The following is a 19,528-nucleotide window of genomic DNA, read 5'->3' on the forward strand; positions in this document are numbered from 1 at the left end:
AGCAGCAAGTGGGGCAGCCCGGAGCGGCGCGCGGAGCCCCGCGGGCTCTGGCAGCCAGTGCTGTGGGGTGCACGGAGCTGCAGCTGCTGTGCGGCTCTGCGCCTTGCACCGCAAAGCCCCTCCAGGAGCCACGTGGCAAAGGCCAGTCCCGAAGAGCTGCACGGGCCAATACTCACACCTGCAGGACGCAGCTCGGGGTGCAGAGCTGCGCCGCTGTGTCCTGGCAGCTTCCAGGAACACCGCGGCAGCTGCCAGGACGTTCGCAAGTGGCCTAAAAGGACACCAACCTCTCCTGACACACTGCAAAATCAAATTGGTGCTGCAGAAATCAAATCAATAAATAAATGGAAATGTAGACTGTAAAAAGAAAGCCATGTGCTGTACTGCCCTTTACTTTTTATGAGGAAAAGTAAAACACAATGGTTGGAGAAATTTTGTTCAATAACATTCTAAAACATCACAAAGCATGACTGAAGAAGATTCATATAAATAAACCTGAAAGAATACAGAATTGGTCTGAAAATGGAAGAGATCTGAGCTCTTTCTACTTTCAGGAGCCTATGAAGTTATTTAATGCATTGTATTTCTGCTCTAATTGTTACCCCAACAAGAAATAAATAATTATATACAAATCTCCCTCCAACCCAGAACAGAACAAGAACAGCCTTTAACATTAGGGTGGTAATAATAACTACAAAGAAAGGCAGATCAATGTTATGGCTCCTTTACGTCACTCAGGCAGAATAGGAGGACCTTAAAGGAGGAATAAATATAGATACAATTAGGCCTATTTTAAAGAAGCACCAGTCTAACTAAGAACTGCATTTATAGAATTAAGTTCTCTCTTATTTTGCCATGTTCTGCACAGATGTTAAATCTAAGCCCCTTATAGTTCACATAACATAATTCTAACAGACTTTAGAACACCAATGATAGACATTACTGTTACTGCTTCTTTGTATCGCATGATCAGATGATATGTATGTTCAAATACAGTAAGACAGAACACTACTATATGTGTTTATATATATATGTGTGTATGTGTGTATGTATCTATACTTATACATATATTTATCTGCATGGCTTATTACAGACAACGGTACAGTCCACTTTTGAATGCATCACGTTATATTTTGGCATCTAGTGCTTCAGGATTATTATTATACCATGAACTTGCAGAGAATAAAAGTGAAAGATGATTCACACACAAAAGTCTCTGAAAATCAATAAATGTGAAATTTGTTCCCTCACGCATTATTAAGATGTGACCCTTTGCACTACACAAGCACCGTTACCATCCAGAGCTCTCACCACAGCGCTGCCCAGCGGGCTGAGAGGCAGAAAATCTCCTCACTAACTGAAAGCCAGGGAAGTTCCTGCATTTAAAACCGAATATAGGAACAAACCACAACCAAGATGAAAGCACAACCTACCCACAGGAAAACAGTTCACAGGCAGTGAAAATTTGGCTGCAATCTGATGCAGCAGATCACAGGCAAAATCTCTTGTTCTTTCCCACATTTACTGACTGCATTAGGGAAATGGACAATGTTTGAAGGATCTGAAAGAAAGACAATCCCAAATTATTTTAACTGAGCAGCAACCTGATGCTGTTTCCTGAAATCTCATGACACTGTGTTGAATATATTTTAAATGCATTCTCAATTGTGGATGAAAGATGCTAAATGGCAACGTAAGTGACAAGAATGTGGCACAATGGGTCACTTTATTTTGATGGCTCCGCTTTATTTATAATGGAGACCCTTTGAGGGGAACTTTCATACAGCCTAGAATTGACAGAAGTTACAGCCTTGATAAAGGGTGTTTGCTGAGAAAAGACTGGAACGAGGGCTGAAGCTCTCTGGAAAACTGACCTGCCTGGGCAGTTTCTCAGCACCTCTCACAGAGGATGGACACGATGCAAATACAGAAGATACATTTGCAAACTGTCCAGACATCCCATTACTGACCTCTCTCCAAAGGGCAAGTAGCCAGTAAGGCCCCAACTTCTGCACATGGCAGCAAGGTGAAGGTATTCAGCATATGTAGTTTTTTTCCAGCTGAGATTTACGACAGTGTTTGTAAATTAATATAAGCATTTTCTATGAAAGAAGCCACAAACCTACTTCAATCTTCAGTTGGCAGCCCAATCTTCAGTTACACTAAGGGTATTTTACACTGCTCTGGCACTGACAGGGAGGTTAACGAGGGCAAAGAGCATCTGCAAGTATCTGCTCCCAGTCACTCAGAGCCAGCCCTAAGGGAATCCAATCCTCGATACAGGGATCTGGATGCAGCCACCCGGCGCCTTCGGAGGCAAGCACTTCTCTTCCTTGCTTTACCCGTCTTTGGAATGTACATCTATGTTTTAATTTCTTAACTCTCTGAGGAAGGGGAATATCCTAAAGTGCTTCCAACGAGCAGATTCAGCACAATCATCTCTCAAGCACTGAAAAACCCTTTCCCCTCCCGATTCTCCAGTGGGGTAAAATCAAGAAGCAGTCATGGCTAAAAGGCCAAACCACTCTGTGTCTTGCTCTCATGGATCTAAGCAATGATTTTCAGGATATAAAACTTGTATCGTGCTTCCCGCTGCTGTTTCTGTGAGTGTGATTATCCTCGCAGCAAAACCGCAGGGAAATTCAGTGTCAGCAGCACAGGGGCAGAGCTGGGCCGGGGCTCACGAGCATCTCGCATGCAGCAAGGGAGGCCGCGCGCTGGCTCTTCCCATTGGCACAGCGGGCAGGACAGTGCGGTCCTGGCAGCTTACCAGGAACACAGCAATTCCCATCTCTCTGCCCACTGCTCTGACACGGAGAGGGCAGAATTGCCAGTGGAAATGATTGACCATTTAAATAAACACAAGCGCAGAGGATTTAAACTTTGGGGCTGAGCATAAACATACTTGTTTGGCTCAAGATGTTTTAAGGATGAAAAAGGGGGCCCCCACCCCTGCCTCTCCCTGCCTCGGAAAGGACTGTGACTAATGGGAAAAATGGTTTTGAATGAGAGCAGGCAAAAGGCTGCCCTCCCTGCTGCCCTGGTGCTTCTGAGGAACGGAAAGCTTTCCCTGCAGAAAGGACAGTGCTGGGATTTCTCCTCTAAGGGGGAAGATGCCTGATGGAAGAGGAAGGAAAAGGTTTCCCTTTTCAACAGTACAGTTGAGGAAACAAACAAACAAACATAAAATTCACAGACTGCTTCAAAAACAATAGTGATAAAATTTCATCTTCGAATCTGAAATAAATCTATTTGAGGAAAAAAAAGGCTCTCCTGCCACCATGAATTCACCTCTCTGCTGCTGAAATCACTGGATTTGATTTCACAGCAAAGGCGCTGAATACCAACTACGCGCTGTGACCACCTACTCTGGCTCCTGTTTAATCCTGGCCACAGGATTTCTTGGAACATGGATTTCTGGAATCGCTCCTTCCCCAGAGAAGAGGCCTTCTGAGGTACCCAAGCCTGCCCGACCCTTCCATAAGGGGGTGCATGCACGTATTAGGCCATGAATAAGACTCTTCTCCAGCTGCATATTGTAAATATTTACTAAATACTTCAACATTTCCTGGACCAATTCTTTTATTAGAATAGAACATAATCAAAAACCATCGTTATCTTTAACTCTTTTAACTCTGCTGGCCTTAACCTCTTCCTCTTGTGTTTCTTTTGCCACTTTCCCGCAATTCCTACAATATAACACAAATTTTGTTTCTTCTTTTTTTTCTTTACATGTGATATTTCTGAAATAGAATTTTTTTTTTTTTTTTAGATTGTGTCACCTGCTTTTTCATTTCTCAAATTTTTGGCTTCTGGCGCATCTAGCAAAATGTTGTGGCAGAACGTTCTTCGAAAGTTTCAGACAGTCATTCACACTTTTCCTTTTTTTTTCTTTTCAATTTAGCTGCTAAGAATTTTAATGGAAAGTAGGAGATCAAAAGCAGAGATTCGATAGTTTGTGAAAGAGCTCAGAAGACAGAGTTACCTCCAATAGCTGACAACCAGCCTAGCTCCCTCAGAAGAGACTTTCCAGGCTTAATTTCTAAAACTGGGGACTTCAGACTATCAAGTGGTAAGAATGTATTTTAGGCAGCCTCACCTGGCCATAGTTGATGGGGATTAAGAGGCTGCTTCCCCTGAAGATCTGTCAGTGCATACACTGCATATGTGTATGCAGCATGTAGCCCAGTTCTGTTAAAGTGATTGAGTCTTTCTTAAACACAGTTCTTCCTAAACATTTTATAGATGTTATTAACCAGTTAATTCTGACAGACCCAAACCTAAAAATTAAGCAGTCACAACGACACAGTTCCTTTTATTCAACAACTTCAAAATACTTCAGAAGGAAAGCAGATACCATCGCCTATATGTGCATGAGGTCACAGAGCTGATCGACCTAAGGAGAAGTCCTAAGCAGCTGTTGTTGGGTCTGGCTCCCCTGCACTTCACTTTGGCATTTAAGGGAGGCGTTTAAATCTGGAGCATTATCCGTGATCCTCAGAGCCCTCTATGGTCTGTGAAAGGCAACAGGCAGTTCCAGAGGGTGATTCCCTGAGTCGCTGCTTGGCTACTTTTAGCCTCGCAACACCTGACGCAAAATATCCTGTAATGCTATTAAAACAGCATCGCTGAAGTATCAGAGTAAACTGCTCGGATAGATCTAGATCTGCTCTTCTGCCAACATCTGCAAGCCACAAATGCGGCAGGGACCTGTAGCCCTGGGATTTCAACATTTGTATAAATGCCACAAAACACACATAAGGAGASTACGTTTCACAGCCTGCACGCTAAGCACAGGTTTTGATTTAAGCGTCTAGGTAGAAAGGCGCTGCCTGCAGCACAACCCGCGCGCGGCACCGAGCACAGGGGCAGGCGAGGGCACCTCCGGGGAGCCACATCCCCCGCCGCTGACCCTCTCCTTCCGCTTCCCAAGCGCCTTCCCGCTGTCCCTGGAATAACGTCAACATTCCCGAGTCGCACGGCAGGCTCCCGGAGCCGCGCGGCCCCGCCGCGAGGAGCGGGATTCCCGAGCCGCGCGCACCGTGACGCGGCGGAAGGAAAACGGGGAGGGAGGGAAGGATGGGAGGAAAGGGAGGGAAGGAGCGCTCCGGGACCGCTCTATCCGGCTGCTGCCGCGGAGGACGACGCGCCTGGGCGGAGCGGCCGCCGCCTTCCTGTTTCCGGCGGCGCCCTGGAGGCGGCGGGGCGGTCCCGGGGAGGCCGAGAGGAAGAGGAGGGCAGAGAGGGCGGCCCGGCTGCGCCCCGCGCTCGGTACCTGTGCTGGGCCCGCGCGGAGGATGCCCGAGGCGGCGCGCGCTGCCGCCGCAGGTGGGGGCCGCGCGGCCGTTGGCGCGGGCGGGGCGGCCGTTAACGGTCGCCGCGGAGCGCGGCGGGGTGAGGGGAGGGGAGGGGAGGGGGCGCCCGCGTTACGCTGCCTTCTGGTCCAAAACAGCTTCTCTTTCAGAACGAGCAGTGATGATTTACATTAAAATGGTATCTGCTGTGTGCACATGCTCTGACTTTTCTGACCCCTCCGAATTATTTTCCTTACAGGAAGCCTTGCAGGGTTTCCCCAGTAAAGAGCCAAGATGTTTGATATCAAGGCGTGGGCTCAGTACGTGGTGGAGTGGGCGGCAAAGGACCCCTACGGCTTCCTCACCACGGTGATCTTGGCCCTCACGCCGCTGTTCGTCATCAGCGCCGCCCTGTCCTGGAAGCTCGCAAAGATGATTGAGGCCAAGGAGCGAGAGCAGAAGAAGAAACAGAAGCGCCAGGAAAATATTGCAAAAGCCAAACGAACAAAGAAGGATTAAAAGGGCAAAAATGCCTTCCTTGTGCGAAGAACCAACTTTTTTTTCCAATGAAGCACTGCTGTACAATACTTTTTCTGCTATAACCTTCCTTTGATACTTGATCCTGTGATTTCTTGAAGTATGAAATTTTAACTCCAGCTATTATTTCTGCTGAAATGATTTGTGTTGAAATGACACTTGATACAACCCTTTCTACTACTGCTCTAATGCAGCTTGGTTTTTCTAGATTTGCATGTTAAATACAAAACTTTAACTGCTGGTGGGGGTAGGATTTAGAGGTAGATATTTTTCATTAACTGAGCTATGATTTAATAATTATCCTAAATCTGTCAATTAAATTATGGGGAAGATGTGAACTGACTCCTTCATGCTGTGATCTCTGGTCCCTAGCAAAGCAAGCCACTCTGTTTCCACTGCTGCACCAACTTTCCACAGCACTTAGCCTATGTGGTGCTTAAAGATGGTTGTAGCTCATGATAAACTGGATTTCAGAAAGGCATGTTTTGGCCTACCTGTGGCAGAGCTGTACAGAGAAAACAGGTTTAGAGCTTTATAGTTTTTACTGATTTCCTTTAAGGATGGTCCCAGATGAAGAGCTATTCACACAGGTTTGGTAATGCTGAGTTGCACAGAGGCTGGTGTAGCTTATTTCATAGTGAGGCTTGCCTGCACCAAGAAACTTCTTTCTCCTTGGTTCCTGAGCTACTCACCATCGCCAGAATTTTTTCAGTTTCAGGCCCAACTCCAGGAAGCTGGTGGGTGGAGGGTGGTTGGATGGTTGTTATTTCTGACTGCTTAAAAGGTCTCAGACTGCCCCAGTTCTACAAAATAACTTGCGTTTGTTTGTTTCGAGCTTTGCCTGATTATCACCTGAGCACTGTAGCTATAACCGGTTTCTGCCTTCAGAAACTTCTTGTGTCTAAAAGCACAGCCATAAATGGGGCCAGACACAAGGCCCCACCTCACTTAGTATCCTTGTTTCAGTGGCCTGTAGCACATGGATGCAGGATATGCATCTGTGATAATTCTTCCTCCTTTCCAACCTTCCAGCTACTTGTGAGGTAGGACCTTCTCAGTTCAGGGTTTGTGGTGGGGAGGGGTTCCCCAGAGTTCCACAGCCTCTGGAACTCTGCTGCTTTCAAGGTTGCAAAGAGCTGGTATTCTGAAAAAATCCAAATTTGGTTGGGTTATAAATACACCTTTTAACCTTAACTGAATTTAACCTTAATTTAAATTCATTTAAACAGAAATGATTAGCTTCTCAAAGCTTAATTTTTAGACTAAAGAGACAGTCATTATGTTATTAGACTCAATATGTGTCTAAACAGCAGCACAGTTATGATTCCTGGCATCTCTTCCTTCAGTCATTGTCTGGGTTTTTTCTGTGTTTGCTTTTTAGATAAGTCAGAGATATTGTTCAAGTGGATCTGGAGAGGTGATTGATAATAGCAGGATTAAAAGGAGCTTCACAGAAATAAAAAATAAATGTGGAATATTCATATGCAGACATTAACTTTTGACCCTCTTTCTATTTTGTTGATCAAAGCAAGTACTGTTAGAATATAATGTTTACAAATTTTATGGTTTCCAAAATTAATACTCTTCTCCGGTGTTTTTCTTTGGATGTTGCTGCCTTTGATATCTACATGGATTAGAATACAGAAGGGAACAGATTACACTGCATAAATAAATTTGGTACTTTTTCAGAAATGTGTGCTTTATTTTGATTTTAAAATCTCAAGCATAGTTGCTTCGAAAATAATCTCTGTATATGTAAGCTACAGCCATATATATTATGTATACATATGTATATATATAACAAAATTCAGTGAAGTCCCAGCATACACTCCGAAATAATAATTATTGAAAAAAATAAAAAACAGCCCTTAGGCCAAGAGTGAGATTTCAGCTGCTTTGGTAGGTGGCAGAGAAAGGAAAAGAACAAGCTACCACTGCTCCTTCTGGCTACAATTGACAGGCTCTTCAGCCAGAAGAACACACTTGCTCTTTCCCTTAGCTGTAGTAAGTGCTTCTAAACCTTATTATAGTACTTAACTGGTTGCATTTTCTGCTTACTCTTGTTGACTCATTCATTAATGTAAGTTAATAACTATATGCCTAAAATTACTGATAAGGATAGTCACTGTAGTGTTACTTTCTGTTAGGGAGATCAACTAGACATACTGGTGCCGTGGATGGAATTAATAGGATTTCTAAGGAACTATATTGACCAAAAGCCTAGGTTTGAGAACTAAGATCATTTTTAGGCATACTAAAGTTGATTATATCTAAATTGTCTCACAAAAGTAAAAAATAAATTATTTTACAAAAGCTATTCATTCATTTAACTGGAAAGCCTCTTAGCTAAAGCGATATAACAAACAACCAAAGAACAGCAACTATTTATAAACAAACTCATCCCTAGTATATCCTCTCTTTCACTAAATCCCAACATACTTTAAAAAGTGGTTTGTCATAATTAAGCCTATCTTAACAATTCTCCAAAAATAAACATAGCTTTAACATTACTTTATTGCACACAGAGGATGTACTTACAGTTATTGCATTCTCTATTAAAGTATTTAGCCACTAGCAATACCTGTACATTACTTGAATAAATTCTTTATTTCTTTGGACTGCTCCTGCTGCCTGGTGGCATCCAGGAACCCGGCTGAAAAGTATTTGCGGTGCTCGTAGGATCCTGGGAAGGCTCCTGCTTTCCATAGTAGGGGGCTGACGCGTGGCCCTTCACGTGGGTACGAGCCGGTTCTGCTACTGCTCCCTCCTTGTACTCCGTGGCCTGAAGGAGCTTGTCCTTTTCAGCTACGTCTTTGATTTTCTCTTTCATTTCTTCTCTAACACTTTCATTCCTAAGAATCTCCTAATAAAAGAAACACAGTAGAAAAAAATAATTAGATAAATATAGTACACGATATTGGAATAAAACACATGAGCAGTCCTTGTTTCTCTTGTTTTACCTCCTTACCCTAAATCATGGAGTGTAAAATAAAATGATTAACTATTAAACTGCAAAATTAACTGTTTTTGTACAACTTCAGTTTCAGCCCCTGTTTAAAATGGTCTCAGTGTCCTGCTCAGACTGTCAGAACAAAACCGCACTGTGGTGCCCCAGTTTCACTGTTCTGTTGCATCTAAAGGGAAAAATGATTAAATACATTGTTGAATGTCAGTGCAAAAACGCATTAAAATATAGGTTACGTTTCACATTGTTTTCTGTGTAGAATTTCCTGCTATTTATCCCTCTCACTAACTCCACCCTCTGAGTTAGGTATCTGTGACCAGAGCCCAGTTTTGGGCACTATTGGTGCGCAACCCTGACTCTCTGATGGTACTAATAGTTGGAGAGAAAATAAAATAATAAAAAAACAGCCAGCAAAAGGGGTATAAAACTCTCCAAGGGGAAGGAATCCAAAGAGCAGAACAACAGGGTTGCAGAGGAGAAGGTGGGAGGCGAGGGCCGGGGTGCTCCGAGGAGCGAGCACAGCCAGCGCATCCTCGCCCGGCGGCCACCTGCCCTGCAGCCTCTGCTCTCTACTCACAGTGGCTTCTACAAACTGCCGACAGGTTTTAGTGATGTGCTGCTTCGGAATGTGGTTGGGTGCAGGCTGAAGCTGGCCATTCACCTAGATAGGTGAGCACCAGTGAACTGCGAGGGGGCTGCTTCCACAGTGAAATACCAAGGCTATGAGCTGAGGCAAGCGTGACCAAGACTTGAACACTAGAACTGCAGAAAGACAGCAACTAGCAAACGCTGCTGGAGTACAGAATTCCTGAAGTAAATGCAAACAAAAGGAAAAGGGAAAAACAACAAAAAATACTGCGGTTTGTCCTTCATCTGTGATCATGTTCCTAGAGGAAGCATGATCTGCAGACACAGCTCACAAGATATCTCTACGCTTTTGGTAGGGCAGATGGGGAAGATTATTAGAAGGAAAAGAAAGCTGGAATGAATTTCTATCATACTGTGAACCCAAATACAATGTAGCTGCAAATGGCCCCATGGTGTGAAGGAACTGCTGACGGCCACATTTAGAGTCGTGATACGCAAGACAAAAAGGCTGAACATCTTTTTCCAGTTACAAGTATATGCTAGAGACAGGGAAAAACCAGGCCAGTACTCCTCTCTGAGCAGGAAACCATGGAATTATTTTAGGAATGGTATTAAAATAAACATAATAGGAGTTGAAGTTACAAGCACACACAACATTTAAGAGCGTAGAAAAATATTTCAAGAGAAGTTCATCATAGAGCTATTATGAAAATTAACATCTTTTTCTTTGTTTATAATTGTCTCTATATCTAAATTCACAGACAATTTTATACTAATAAAAACACAAGTAGCAGATAAGCACATTTTCAATGAAAAGGTGACAGGGGGAGGGATTGCCTCCTATGCACATTAAGATGTTGTGACATGTCCCAGGGTCTAATTTTAAGCAGTCAGAATAATGTAAATTCATTATTACTGCTTTCAATTTTGTCCTCATTTACCAGGTGCCTGTATAAAACTATTATAAACTTACTGATTTCAAGGTAATTATTTTGACAGTGCTTGTAATAGCCCACTCTCAAGGAACAAGGACATATACCCTTGTGATATCTGAAGAGTCTGAAGCATCAAATGATTTATTAAACACATGTAATTCATTTCCTGTGAACAGTTACTTACTAATTTCAAAGCTTTTGCAGGGACTGTATTAGCACTACTACCTGCCTTACCTTATACAGTCAGATAACAGCTGCAACTAAATTCCAAATGCTTTAAAAGTCCATATTATATTCGGATGAGTAATTGTCATCTGGTTTTCAGAATCAGCTAAGACTATTTAATGAGCTTTCACTGGCCAAAGAAGAGTTCTGATCTAGTAAAATAAACATTTTGATCTTGGAAAAAATGTAAGAAGAGATTATCATCAGTCTGCAAAGAATACAGAGGTGACTCGTTCAGAATCTATACAATCACATCAAGGCAAAAAGTGCAAGTGAAGGAGACTCTACGCATCCAATTCAGGCATGAAATTCACATCATTAACATGTACACTGAAATAAGGGTTTGTGTTTGTACTTTAAGACAAATAGGAAACAGGAATCGTGTACTTGACACAGTACAAAAACTGGGTTAAATATATAAAAGTTTTCTAAACATTTTGTCCTTTGATGATGAGTTTGTACTGTGCAAGCATATCATAGGACACTGAGTTCTTTTTTTTTGTTTTGAAGTCACCAGCAAATAGTTTACTTAATTCTAGAATCTCCCTATGAAAAGTATTTCTTCCATCACTGATTGCATTTCTAAATACTACTGCTTCAATTACCATGACCACCGCAGTTTTAGTGGTTACCAGACTGCGAGTTTCCCACCGGTAGAGGAAAAGTGAATGCAATTCTAAATTTCCATAGCATAATTAAACACAATGCAAAATATCATCACACTATTGCATGCATATTACAGGATAAATGATCTTTAAAAGGGGCTGCAAGCCTACAGGACCTCTAGAGCCCCTCTCTCCCTGCAGGCCCTGCGCTGTGAGGGCCGCCTCGGTGCCGCGCCAGCCCGTGCTGCACTGCGGCCAACACTGCCCCCTTCGCCACTGCTTCCTTCCCTCCTCCTCCTCCATGAGCTGGCGTGTTTTATAAAAGGGCTACCTTAATTTGCAGCTGCCCAAGGAAACACCATGAGGCTTTACAAGGAAATATGTGAACATGAGTGTGTAACGGGCTCTGACCTTTAGGGGAAATACATCTACTAACCACATGTATTACATCTACCAGATAACTAGCAGTCACAGCGTTTGCTTTAGCCTTCCAACACCTACAGTGCTCTCTTTACAAATAAATGATATTAGTTCCTTGACCTTACAAATTCAGGAGGCCACATAACAGCCAAAGAATATCAGAAATGCTTTCTCATTTGAATTAAAACAGAAACTTAAGGATTAGGATTATTCTGCAAAAATAAAAAACAAAGCATGTCAGAAGACAACCAGCCACCTCTTAGACCCATTGAAACCCCAACTTTTAGATGATCACCTTAACTCCCAACATTTGGGACAAGGCAGACGCAGTGAGCCCAGGTCTAGGTCCAGCAGTGACTTCTGCCATTAAAGTAGGATGTAAAAGAAAAACTTATGCTCAGTGCTGGCAGCTGCTTGTGGGGTTTAATTGAAATACCTTCCCTTCTTAGGAAGGCAGTGTTTAAGGAAACAATCTCTAATACTGTCTCAAAGAACCTGCCATTATTTCTAAGGAAACGCCAGCACAGCTATGTGGAGTTTAAAGCTGCACATACCCCAATATCCTGGCAATGGCAGCAGCTCCACGAACAAAGAAGGAAACGCAGCCTGTTGGCAGCGGCCACAGAGCAGAAGAGCCAGAGCTGCTGCCTCCCCAGGGCAGCGCTGCAGAACAGACCCTGCTTTCCCTTGCCCCAGAATTTGAACCCTCCGTGCCCATCTGCGACATCTGAGGGACCTTCTGTAATTTCCACCTTTCTTCCAAACTCCCTATTTTGCTCTGGCTTCCCTCTGGCAGCAAGTATCACGCCATTCCCTCCTCTTTGGAAAGGAACCATAGGCACGTTCTACTCTACAGAAGAAAATCAAGAACTCTGTCTCAAATACAAGGACTCAGGGCCTACAGGACTGCAGGGAACTCCTGCTTAGCAGCCTGTAGCCTGCAGTTCTTTCATTTTTATCATGTTGCTGCCTCCTAATAATTCTGACTAAATATTTTCAGTCTGGCTAAATAATTTCAGCCAGTGTACAATTTGCTTTATTCAGATTTTATTCTGGAGGAGGTGTCTCCAACCACTTATGGCATTAAGATACAGTCTGTGTCGTGTGCCTTCAGTGTTATTCTGGGGGAAAAGGCACTCTGCCCATTTCAAAAGCAGTGTCAAACAAATCATTTTTCTAGATTGCATCCCATTTTGGTTTAAAGAATGTGAATTTTGTATAAACCAATCTCCATGGACTGAAGATAGTTGATCAGATCATCTTTCAAATAAATAATGTTTATAATGAAACAAATGGAAAAAGTAGGTATGCATTAGGCAACTAAACAGAATGTCATTGCAATATAATTATTCTCTTTTGGGAAGGTGGGGAAAAAACAATTATTGAAACTTTATGCTTATTACGACTCACTAAGTACATCTTTTTCCTCCCTTGACAAGGAGGTTGTCAAAACAGATAATTATGGAAATGCTAGAAATAGTTTGAAAGAAGACAGGAGCTGTCACAAAAAGTTTCTTCTTTTAACATTTCACCTTGTATCCAACTGTGCAATCCCGGAGCCATTTAGCTTTATGACTGTGTATCAAGTACATAATGCATGAGAAAAATAATCATTTTCTGTGATATTTACTACTCAAAACTATTTCCAGACTCTTGACATTAGTGAAAGGAACACACAATTCTACTTTAGCTCCCATAAAATATTAACATACATACACATGAATAACAAAGCAACAGTGAGGTTTCAACTACAAATGAGAATATTTCCAGCTAACCAGTCCCATATGGATAATGGAAGAAGTAGCCTGCAGCTTAGAGCAAGGCTGCTTCTAGTCTAAAAATCTGTATTCATGAGTCTGCCCATAGATTCACATAGTCTGGAAATTGCAGGATATCGCAGGGACAAGTTCAGAAATGAATCATGTTCCTCTCCCCACAAGTTTCCACAGTCCATTCTGCCCATTTTACAGACAAGGACACATACAGCGCCAAGTCATCCAAATATTCTTCAAACTGAAGGACATGGTCAGAAGTAGCATGAAGCTACAAGGTCTGCTCCAGAAAAAGAAGCCTCAAAGCAAACACCAAACACCTACCACAATCTAGTCAGGTTCCTCATTTTACAGAAAGGAGAAATCTCTAAAGGCTCCTACAAATGTGAGGCCCACTGAAATTAGCAATATCAGAGAAATCAAATGGAGCTTTCGTATGGAGATTTTCTTAAAGTCTCACTAGGTGCCCAATAATTTTTCAAGTTTGCTATAGCCTTAGAAACAGGCCACCATAATTCTTAAATTCTTAAGGTTTATCAACTAAGAACTCAGTACTTCTTATATGTAAGTTATCTAAGCCATTTTTGATTTTAAACTCCTTCCATCTAGAAGGGAGAAAAACTGGCTACATGTTGCATGCTGATCCTATAAAGATGAGAGATCTTGCAAGTGTTTCATGCATTCAGCCACTATCCCAGACAGCAGCTGCAACAGCAGAAAATAAGCATTTCCTTAATTTTTAATATATACTTGCATAATGTTATCTCAAACTTTTTTCTTTTTTTTTAAGCAAAGGAATATAACTCAGAGACAATATAGAAGACACACAGCACAGCAATGTGGATAAGCAATGAGGGCATGTGGATACCACATAAAGATGAGTGGTCACCAAAGTTCTTAGGAATCTTGGGAAGTTCTTATCAACAGCACTGAGTTTGGGATTCATGGAGCTGTTTTACTGAAAGCAGGACCAAAAACAGAGTGCAATGCATGGCCGGGCAGAATGGTGTTTGACATCTCTCACATTTGGGAGGTTTCTGTTGAGCTATGGAAGGGCAGCATGATCCCCAAGGGGGAACCTCAAGACATGGACTTCCCCCATCCCCAAATATTTTTAAATTCTTTTGCAATTGAAATATGCAAAATGCAACAGTCAACTTCTACAATGATAAACTGAATGTGGCATTTTTAAAATTACTGTCAGAAGGAAAAATAGCAAGATAGAAGTGCATGTGAGACAGTCTGCTGGCTTGCAGACCATGCTCAGTCAAATTCGGCCACAGCTTGATACACAGAAAAGTGTATTAAAAATATTCTAAAATATTTATTTAAAAATACTATAAAATATATTTTGCACCCATTTGAATAAAATATTTGTATAGAACAACTGCTATATCCCAATACAACTTATGTTAAAAATTTCTGACAACCTGACTGCTTAGCAGGTAAACTAATTTGCACGTGATGTACTATGTTAACAAATCTAGTCCCACAACATAGCCTTTGATTTAAAATTGTTTTAATACCTGTAATCTCTAAAATATTTTCTTTACTTTAAAACAATAAGGTCTCAGGACAAGAATCTATTTCCTATTTGGCCTCAAATACTACACATATCTATTTTTCTATATATTAAATAAAAAGGTAATATTCTTTTCTATTTAATTATTATTGTTAAACTGATTCAAATTAGTTTACAGCTACAAACATAATGCCAAATGACACAGTATGTGTAAAGGGACAAAAAATAGAAAATATAGCAATGCGAAGATGCACATATAAACACAGATTCTTACTTACTATAACCAGTATTTGTATATATATGTATATATACACATATATGTATAATATATCTATATAAACACATACACACATGCATTCTTACAGCAGGTGGGGATGTGAGCCAAAACTCTATCAAAATGGGCTCTCTTATTACCATAGGAGGTGCTATGTTCAAACTGCTTGATCTGTGCTCGTTTGCAGAGTCATCAGCACCGTCATGACCGAGCCGAGGACAAGACTTGGGGTATTTCAAGTTGTAATAAAATCAAAAAGCAACCAACTGTTTCGGCATCCCAAAGGCTGCTTTTTAAAACCTAAGACTTCCAACCACTAACATGCCTCACATTACGGTCACATTAGAAATAACCCATGTGATGAACAGTATTTTTGGTTTGTGACTGGCCCAGCACACAAAAATACTGTTCTAGGCGCCTGCCCTCCTAAAGTGCAGAAAGAGAGAGCAGAAAAGGAGAGAAACTGTAAGCACATGAAACACCTCAAGCTGAACAAGTGACCTGGTGAAGTCAGCCCTGCATTTCCACCTTAAGAAGTCTGAAGGTAATACAGATGTCAACCAATGTCTTCTACATAAAAATAAAACTTTATTTTATCTAAAAATAAGACTTGAAGAGTCAAGAGATCAGTAGCTATTTCTAGAGAGAAAAAGAAAAAAGCCCGAGTACAAAATATTCTCAAGTCTACAGGTCACTGTCAAAAGACTGAAGTGACTGATGTGTCATGGTGACTCCGACATGCTGCTTTGTTGGCCCACACTGCGCACCAAGTCAGTGGTTCCCACAACGCAGCCATTTCTCCTCCCGGTAAGATGTGTCTAGCAAGATTTTCAATTCAAAATTTGACCACAGAGTTCATTTAGCAGACACTCCAAGCAGTTTGGCTACCGCTATTATCCAGTAACTGGAGCTCAACAGAAAGCTTGACAAATATAAAATGCAAACAAATGAAACAGAATGGGGAAACAGAAAATTTAACAAAGTTCTACATATGCCAGATATGATAATAAAAAGGAAAAAAAATGATAGGCAAGGGACACAAGGGCGGGGGGGGGGGGGAAGAAACAGTTAAGAAAAAAGTGATACCGCAGACCACAGGGAGAGGAATACAGGCAGAGCTCCAGGAATTTATGCTCTAGGAACTGTAGTGTTCTTGTGTGGCATTACAATGCGATGCTAGCAGTAAAATATCATTAAGGCACAAAATGCAGAACGTGTGGGGTTTACATCCTTCCTTCAGAAATTGCTTTAGCCTGATAAGAAATATGCAAGAGGACAAGGAGATTTGCTTTAGAGGATTTCAACATGAAATATGGTCATAAACACTGCCTGGTTCCATAGCTGTCAAACAGCAGTTTACCATATCAGCATTACTGTCAAAAACAGAATATAATACAGGGAATCAGCCAGTAAAGTGTATGTAGCTAAAACACAATCTGTACAATATAAAGGGACCAAACACTATTCAATCTGTACTTCACTACTATAATTATATCTGTAAGAACTGTCTGTTGTGGCACAAGGATTTTAAACTGGAACAAATGGTAGATCATTCCTATCCTCATATTAACACAGAATAAGATAATTGTAAATACACTATTAAATACTCAAGACGTTTGTTGTCTTATTGTTAAAATATTAGCTTTTTTTTTTAAACATACACAGACTTTAAATTGCTTTTTTATAAGGAAAAAAGATCAACTTTAGTTATTACTTGAAAGAAAAGGTAACTACTTCTCAGATTCCTAGTATATCATTTCTGCTCTGATAAGGTCAGTGCACAGCCTGCAGACAGAGTATCTAGCTGCTAAATAATTTTCTGGATCCATTACCTCAGGAAGCTGAAGGTATAAGCAGTCCTATAACTCTGAATGCACCATTACTTCAATTTTTTTTATTCTCCATAAATCGCTTTTTCTGAAAGTTTAAATATTTAAAACACTATTGATCCAGACTTCTCTCACTATAGATACACTTTACTCCCTTTTTGAAAAGGGATCTGACACCTCCAGTGCTGTAAGAAGTTTTATTGCATCACCTCCAAAAACCTGACTGCCCAGGCTCTCTGGGGCACACTCTACTTAGCACAAAATTACCATGGCCACCTGGTTCATGGAAATAATACGGTAAAGGTAGGAAACATCTCTTGCCTCCATGTGTCATAAGAGTACAACAATAAAAAAAATGTATAAAATATGTATACAGTAAGGATGGGCTAGAGATACTTAAAATAAGATCTATCCAAGAAGATATAGTTGAAAAATCAACTCAGCCCATATCTTTAAAGATTAAAATAAAGAAAAAAATGTCGATTTTTCAGTATTGAAAAGCTTAGAGAATAAATTTAGCACAGTTTTCTTGCATTCTAAAGTATACTATAACCTCTCTGACCTCAGTGGAAAGTGGGAAACAGAGGCAGACAGAAGCAGATGAAAAGCTGCATGCCCCACGTGAGCTCATTCCTGCAAGCTATGGCTTGTGAACACAAACGGACAGAATTCCTGCATGGGGCACCTGACCACGCAGGCCGGCTGGACAACTTGTCCCAGGCAGATTTCAGGAGCTCAGTGCCCGAGCCCGGGGCTAGAGCTGGCCAGCACAGCCCCTTCAATTTGATGCAGCCCCTCCTGCTGCTGCGAGCCAAGTATCTGCCCTTGTGGGTGCCAGCTTGGATCTTCTTGCCTTCATCTACTCCGTCACTGCACTCGATGACACAAACGCAGGGCAAGGGAGGCGAGTGGGGGGTACACACCTGTGTGCACAGACACACACACGCACAGACCAACGGTCACAGGCACTCCCTGCTTCACCAAGTCTTCAGCATGAAAGACTTCCACTTTATTCCATTAAAAAACACTTACAGGAAAAGTCAAGGCACCGACTCCCCCATCCCATTAGCTTTGTAAAATGTTAATGCAATTTGTTTTGCTGTGCTGATGAATATGCTGGCAGCTGGATTTGAAAAACTGCATTTTAATGTCAACCACCAAGAGCAGAAAGGATCAATGCAGAGAGGACACGCTTTAAAAATTCACAGCAGTAATTTCAGAATTGATTTAATTAAACTCTTGGATGACCGTGGTCATCTTCCAGAACCGAACTTCATATAGATTTCCATAAAAGAAACAATTAAACAACACCGGAGTTTAGATTTTCACCTTTTAGCTTTTTGTATATGATTTCACAAATTTGGCAGGCAACATACTCCATTTTTCTCATGCAAGTGGAAAATTATCGGACAAATAACTCCATTATAAATTAATTACTGTAGTTTGTCTACAAGAATTGAAATTTTAAAGGCATTGCATCTCTCACCTCAATGGTGGGTGGATCATTTCTTTTTTTCCTTATCCAAGCTGCAAAAGAAAAAAAAAATCAGATGGATTATTTCAAAGATGACAAACGGTGTTATAATTCAAAAATTGTAATAAATTTGTAATGGAAAGCAAGTATTTCTATAAAATTTGCAGCAGCCTGTCAAGCTGTAATATTAACTCCCCAAACATAAAGCCAGGAATTATTTCTTTTGTCCGTGCACTCAGTCTTCACAGAGGAAGAACTGACCTCTGTTAGGAGAGCTTGCACCCGCCTGTGGAGCACCCAGGCTCAACGTAAGGCTGAAGCAGGGCTCCAGTGGTGGCAAGGCCTCTTGCTGAGCTTGCTGTGCAAGGCTGAGTTTAACCTCGTAAGAAATGTCAGGACAAAGAGTGAAAGACAGGAAAAGGGTGAAACTGCTCTAGAGAGAAAGGGCTCCTGCCTCTGCCTTTTGGCCATTGAAGTCTTATGTTAGCTCTGGATAGATCTTCTCGTCAGGGTTGCAAGAAGCAGCCCAAAACTTCTAAGGAATAGTCCCACTGTGTCAGTAGGGAAGTGCCCTAGCTGAGGGAAGAAGGGAAGGCTGCTCCATCGCCAGCCAATTCATGCTGGACACAACAACTGAAAGGTGATTTTTGCCTAAAGCAGTAGCAAGTCTGATTTCCTGCAACTCAGGATTTCAATCATGAACCCCAAAACAATAGATCTACACCTACTTCAACCTCAAACGCAGCCTGTTATTTCAGAAATCATTGGTTGCAGCAACCCAAAGAGATCCCAGCACAGACCAAGTGTCACTGCCAAATCTTGGCTCATTCAGTCAATGAATTATTACAGACAGCTCCAACTCCACTGCAGCTGTTATCAGATAAATACATTCCCTGATTGTCAGGGAACACTCATACAGGGCAAGACTCATCATTCTTTAGAAGAACGACTAACACTTCCTCGTGGCTTCTCCATGCCCAGGATGGGTAGGTGCACGTTTGCATATTTTGTAGACATTTGTCTCTTCTGCTCATATTTTTCAAATGCACGAGTAGCAGGATGCAAGTGGCCAGTAATCAACAGAAGGA

The 19,528-nt window shown here is 41.7% G+C and overlaps 2 protein-coding genes across 2 annotated transcripts in view; one reads left to right on the forward strand and one right to left on the reverse strand.

The window, feature by feature from the left end:
- The first annotated feature begins 5,265 nt into the window (after window positions 1–5,265).
- Window positions 5,266–7,322, forward strand: SMIM15 (small integral membrane protein 15). The gene is made up of 2 exons (XM_026037128.1): window positions 5,266–5,328; window positions 5,554–7,322. The coding sequence occupies exon 2, from the start codon at window positions 5,589–5,591 to the stop codon at window positions 5,811–5,813; it is 225 nt and encodes a 74-aa protein (XP_025892913.1). The 5' UTR covers window positions 5,266–5,328; window positions 5,554–5,588; the 3' UTR covers window positions 5,814–7,322.
- Window positions 7,323–7,838: 516 nt separating this feature from the next.
- The window catches only part of NDUFAF2 (NADH:ubiquinone oxidoreductase complex assembly factor 2), a 44,500-nt gene continuing 32,810 nt past the window's right edge, over window positions 7,839–19,528 (reverse strand). The window contains exons 3-4 of the mRNA XM_026037114.1: window positions 18,453–18,493; window positions 7,839–8,694 (exon numbers count right to left, since the gene is read on the reverse strand). Of these exons, the coding sequence (XP_025892899.1) occupies window positions 8,437–8,694; window positions 18,453–18,493 (299 nt within the window). The 3' untranslated portion in view covers window positions 7,839–8,436. The remainder of the gene's footprint in view (window positions 8,695–18,452; window positions 18,494–19,528) is intronic.

Source organism: Nothoprocta perdicaria, unplaced genomic scaffold (assembly GCF_003342845.1).
Source record: "Nothoprocta perdicaria isolate Ctin4 unplaced genomic scaffold, notPer1 scaffold_1, whole genome shotgun sequence".
Lineage (NCBI taxonomy): Eukaryota > Metazoa > Chordata > Aves > Tinamiformes > Tinamidae > Nothoprocta > Nothoprocta perdicaria.

Coding starts and splice junctions, on each gene's coding strand:
- SMIM15 (XM_026037128.1), top strand. CDS start 5,589: ATGTTTGATATCAAGGCGTGGGCTCAGTACGTGGTGGAGTGGGCGGCA.